The 4,802-nt window shown below is 45.8% G+C and overlaps 1 protein-coding gene across 1 annotated transcript; it reads right to left on the bottom strand.

Moving 5' to 3' along the window:
* Positions 1 to 2,356: 2,356 nt before the first annotated feature.
* LOC135376485 (uncharacterized) lies at positions 2,357 to 3,412 on the bottom strand. The gene has a single exon (XM_064608999.1). It carries the CDS (start codon positions 3,410 to 3,412, stop codon positions 2,357 to 2,359), a length of 1,056 nt encoding a protein of 351 aa, XP_064465069.1.
* Between the last annotated feature and the right edge of the window lie 1,390 nt (positions 3,413 to 4,802).

The raw sequence follows: 4,802 nt of genomic DNA, 5'->3' as shown, positions 1-4,802 counted from the left end.
TTCAGGTTTTGAATATGGGGCTTGAAAGTGAGCTTCGAATCGAATGTAATGCCAAGAAATTTGCATTCTGATTTCACAAGAATGTATTGTTCATTAAGTTGCAGCGCAGGAGACGGAAACACTCCTCTGATTCTCGAGAAATGAACGTAGATTGTTTTTTTTCAGGAGAGAATCTAAACCCGTTTTGTGAGGACCATTTTGCCATTTTATTTATACAGAGTTGCATCTGTCGTTCACATCTGGGTAAGCTCGCTGAACAACAAGATATCTGGATGTCATCCACATACAAAGAAAAAGATATAGAGGGTGGGATGACACTGGCTATAGAGTTGATTTTGATAAGGAATAATGTGACGCTCAGAACAGATCCCTGCGGGACACCATTCTCTTGCACGAACAAATGAGATAAGGTAGTTCCCAGCTGAACTCTGAATGTTCTGTGTTGAAGGAAATCAGCAATACATTTAAAGAGACGACCGCGTATACCGAACGAATGAAGATCCTGTAGTATGCCATATCGCCACGCAGTGTCGTATGCTTTCTCCAAGTCGAAGAAAACTGACAAGCAGTGTTGCCTCCTGACAAAAGCTTCACGAATGGTTGTTTCTAGACGAACGAGGTGATCCATTGTGGAGCACCCCATTCGAAAACCACACTGAAATTCTGAAAGGCACTTATTCATTTCAAGAAAATAAACCAGTCGGTTATTCACCATTCGCTCAAAGGTTTTGCCTATGCAGCTTGTCAGAGCAATGGGGCGATAACTGGCAGGACAAGAAGCTTCCTTTCCGGGTTTCAGGAAGGGGATTATGGTGGCCATTTTCCATGCAGACGGCAGTGTCCTCTGTATCCAAACATTGTTGAAGAACTGAAGTAAACATTTTTTTGATATGTCAGACAAGTTTTCCAGCATTGAGTATGTAACACGGTCTGGGCCAGGAGCAGTCGCTTTTGCTGACAACAAGGAGCGTGATAATTCTACCATAGTGAAAGGCTGATTATATCCAAAGCAGTCTCCACCATTTGCTGTAATCTTCTGTTTTTCGGATCTTTGTTTAATTTTTAGAAATTCACTGCTATAATGGGAGGAACTTGAAATGCTTTGGAAGTGTTCCCCGAGTGCGTTAGCCTGTTCTTCTAGGCTTTCGCATACATGACCGTTAACTTCTAAAAGAGGGACTGAATGACTGATATGCTCTCCTCTGATTTTACGAAGTCTGTCCCATACGATTTTGGATGGGGTATTACAAGATAGAGAAGATACAAAAGTTCGCCAAGAGGATCGTTTAGCCTGTTTTCATGTCCACCTGGCCTTTGCTCTTGCCTTTTTGAAAAGTAAAAGATTTTCTGAGGTGGGGTATCTCCGAAATGTACCCCATGCACGATTTTGAAGTTTGCGAGTTTCCTCGCATTCATTATTCCACCAGGGTTTAGGTCGCTTTGGGAGGCGACCAGATGTCTGGGGAATGGATACTGTTGCTGCATCAAGTATGATGTTGCTGATAAGACAATTAGCTTCTTCTATTGTTACACTATCAATAGGAATTAAAGATAGGTCACTTCTTTCTGAAAACTGCCTCCAGTCGGCCAGTTGGAGTTTCCATCTAGGAGGGCGTGTTGTCAGAGTGTTCACTGGCGTAAGATATTTTAACACTACTCGGAAGTGATCACTCCCAAGTGGATTTTGTTTTACAGTCCATTCTATCTCCTGAAACAAGGATGGACTGCAAAAGGACAGGTCTAAGGATGAGAGAGACTGACTTGAAGAATGTATGTATGTAGGTGCCCCTGTGTTTAAAAGGCAGGTGGATGTTGATAATAAGAACTTTTCTAACATTTTCCCTCGAGTGTCAGTTCTCGTACTGCCCCAAAGTAGATTGTGAGAATTAAAGTCACCTAGAAGTATAAAAGGACTTGGAAGTTGGCTGCATAAATCGTCTAATTATTTTTGTGTAGTAGTGTCTGACGGTGGCAGATAGATTGAGCAGATGGTGACAATTCTGTCTAGACACATCTGCACGGCTACAGCTTCCAAGTCTGTAACTAGGTGTACTGCTTTGGTTGGGAGAGATCCTCGTGTGACGATCGCAACACCACCAGATGCTCGGGTGGCGTCAGTTCGATCTTTTCGAAAGATCTTGTGTCTTCGCTGTGGATTTTGTGTTTGTGTATTCAGATATGTTTCTTGAAGACAAAAGCATGATGCGTTATACTTCTCGAAAAGATCGTTGATGTCATCTAGATTAGAGAGTAACCCTCGGCAATTCCATTGGAGGATCGTGTGTTGCATAATGATTGCAGTAAGAAGAAAGACGCCTGTCAAGAACTTTTGCCGACTAGGAAGAGCTTCCATTACCTATTTTTTTGTTGGGGGTGTGACCCGCGGCCTTGTGGTTTTCTTTCGTGCAGCCGCAAGCTCCTTGTCAGATATGTCAGGGAGTGACCCACTCCCCGACATACTAGCTCTATTCTTTTGGAGGACTTGGGAGCTCGTGCTCGCGAAGGAGCGCTCAGAGCTCGTCTCGTCCTCGCAATCCATGGATGTCACCTCCGTGGACTGTGAGGACAGAAGTGGCGTCGGTGTTAGTGACGCCATTGGAGTTTCGGGGACTGGAGGTGGATGTGCACCTCGTTGAACTTCATTTGTGGTTGTCTCTGTCAGTAGTGATTGCTCGGTCTGTGTGTACTGTGTTACTAGTTTCACTTTCTGTTTCACGGCTGTGGCAAAAGATTTTTCGAAAAAGATGGGAGCTACTTTTTTCCTTGCTTCTAGGTAACTGATGTTCTGTGTAACCTTAACGTGCAGGTCTTCTTTTTCATATTTCCACTTTGTACAGGACCTCGAGTAGGATGGGTGGTTGGAAGAACAGTTGACACAGCAGTCTGGCCCTTTGCATTCTTTAGTCTCATGGTCAGACTTTCCACATCGTGCACAACAGGCAGAGCCACGGCACCCGTCTGCAGCATGTCCAAACCTGTTGCACCGAAAACAGCGCAACGGGTTCGGAATGTAAGGTCGGACATCTGCTGACAGGTAGCCTACTTTTAGTTTCGTTGGAAGTGTGGGCCTGTCAAAAGTCAGTACCATATTTCGGGTGGTGATGTACTCCCCATTTTTACGGATTTTGATTTTGCGTACATCAATGACATCCTGGTCCTTTAAGTTTTCTAGGATTTCTTCCACAGGCACGTCAATCAGTTCTGATCTTGCGATGACGCCCCTGCAAGTGTTCAGTGTTTTGTGCAAGGAAGCTGAAATCTTTTTACCCATCATCTCATGTGTGTTTAGAATGCGTTCACAGCCTATTTCATTGGGGCATTTTACGAGAAGGTCGCCAGATCTGATGCGTTTGATTTCAGTAATGTACTTAGACAGTGATGCCACCGCTTTCTCAATGAAAAAGGGTGACATCTTTCCCAGTGGTGTGCTTTTCTCTTTCTCTGTATCTGAAGAAGAAAGTACGATGTATTTTGAAGTGAACTGTTTTGTTACAGTCCTTAAGGCTTCGGTCCGTGGACGCTTCGCGGCCACGATCTCATTAGAAGAAGAATATTTACCCATGTAGGTTTGATCAATGAGTATTCCAAAAAGGTCACCCGTATTTCATACTCATACATACGGGAAGGTCCCGGAGTTTGACAACCCATCAGCCGGGGCTTGACCAAGTCCCCGACTGCCACCGTTCAAGGTTTCTACCCTTCACCTTAGGACTGGGGGCTGGGGTCCGTGGTGGCGCCACTCACCAAACACCAGCCGAAGCCGGCGCCCCCTGCGGGGTTGTGTTATTGTAGCGATGTTGCTCGGAAGGTCATTCCATTCTAGGATGGTGCGACAAAAGAATGATTTTGAAAAAACATTAGAATGACATAAAAAGCGGTCGACTTTATTTGGGTGATCAAAGCGGGGAAATATGACAGTGGATCGGCGAATCGGACACTGTTGTGAGGGAATGTTGTGCAAGAATTTATGAAAGAGAGATAGACGTGAGATAAGACGGCGCTGTTCTAACGACGACAGGTTAAGTTCGCGTTTCAAAGCAGTGACTGATGTATTAGGAGAAAAATCGTTACAGATGAATCGTGCTGCTCTGTTTTGAATGGATTCTATGTCACATATTAAAGGGACTATGAAACGATCTTTTTCTTCGTTTTGTTCGAAAGAAGACATTTTTCTGAGTCTAGAACCGAAATTTTACTTTCGTCGCGCGAGCGGATTTCTCGGGAGCGAATTTAAACGGAGCGGCGAAGGGAGGACAGCTGGCGCCGCGCCGTGACGAGCTGCCGAGCGGAGACACAACGGGTAACTTGACGCGACCACGGCCGGCTCAGCAACACGTCATCGTGACGTGTTGCCGAGCCGAGGAATCCCGCCAGGAGCATGCGCCGTAGGATCCCGCGTATGCGTTCATCGGGAGTGGAAATCTCCATGACAGCAGCTTTCGCGCGATCGGCAGATTTCGGCAGTGGCGGCAGCCACAGCGCGAGCTCGCGGCATTACTTGCCATTGTGCAACACCGGTGACGTAACGGGGAACCGAAGAGCGGTCCGTACAGTTACACCATCGGCAGGGAAATATGCGCGGGAGAGGAGGAACGCGGAAGAGACATTTCCAGCGCGCGCTCCACGCAGAGTGGAGCGATTTCGTCCGGAAAAATTTGTGGCATATTAGTTTCTCTGCGGGAAGAACAGTTGCCATCGAAAAAAAGTATGGGGGTTCGGGAAATTTCATAGTCCCTTTAAGTACCTCTGGTGAGGATCCCATATTGATGATACATATTCTAGTTTAGGACGAACTAATGTTA

This window comes from Ornithodoros turicata, unplaced genomic scaffold, assembly GCF_037126465.1.
Source record: "Ornithodoros turicata isolate Travis unplaced genomic scaffold, ASM3712646v1 ctg00001124.1, whole genome shotgun sequence".
Taxonomy (NCBI): Eukaryota; Metazoa; Arthropoda; class Arachnida; order Ixodida; family Argasidae; genus Ornithodoros; species Ornithodoros turicata.
Note: the sequence above shows the minus strand (reverse complement) of the source record. Positions and strands in the feature narration are given on the sequence as shown.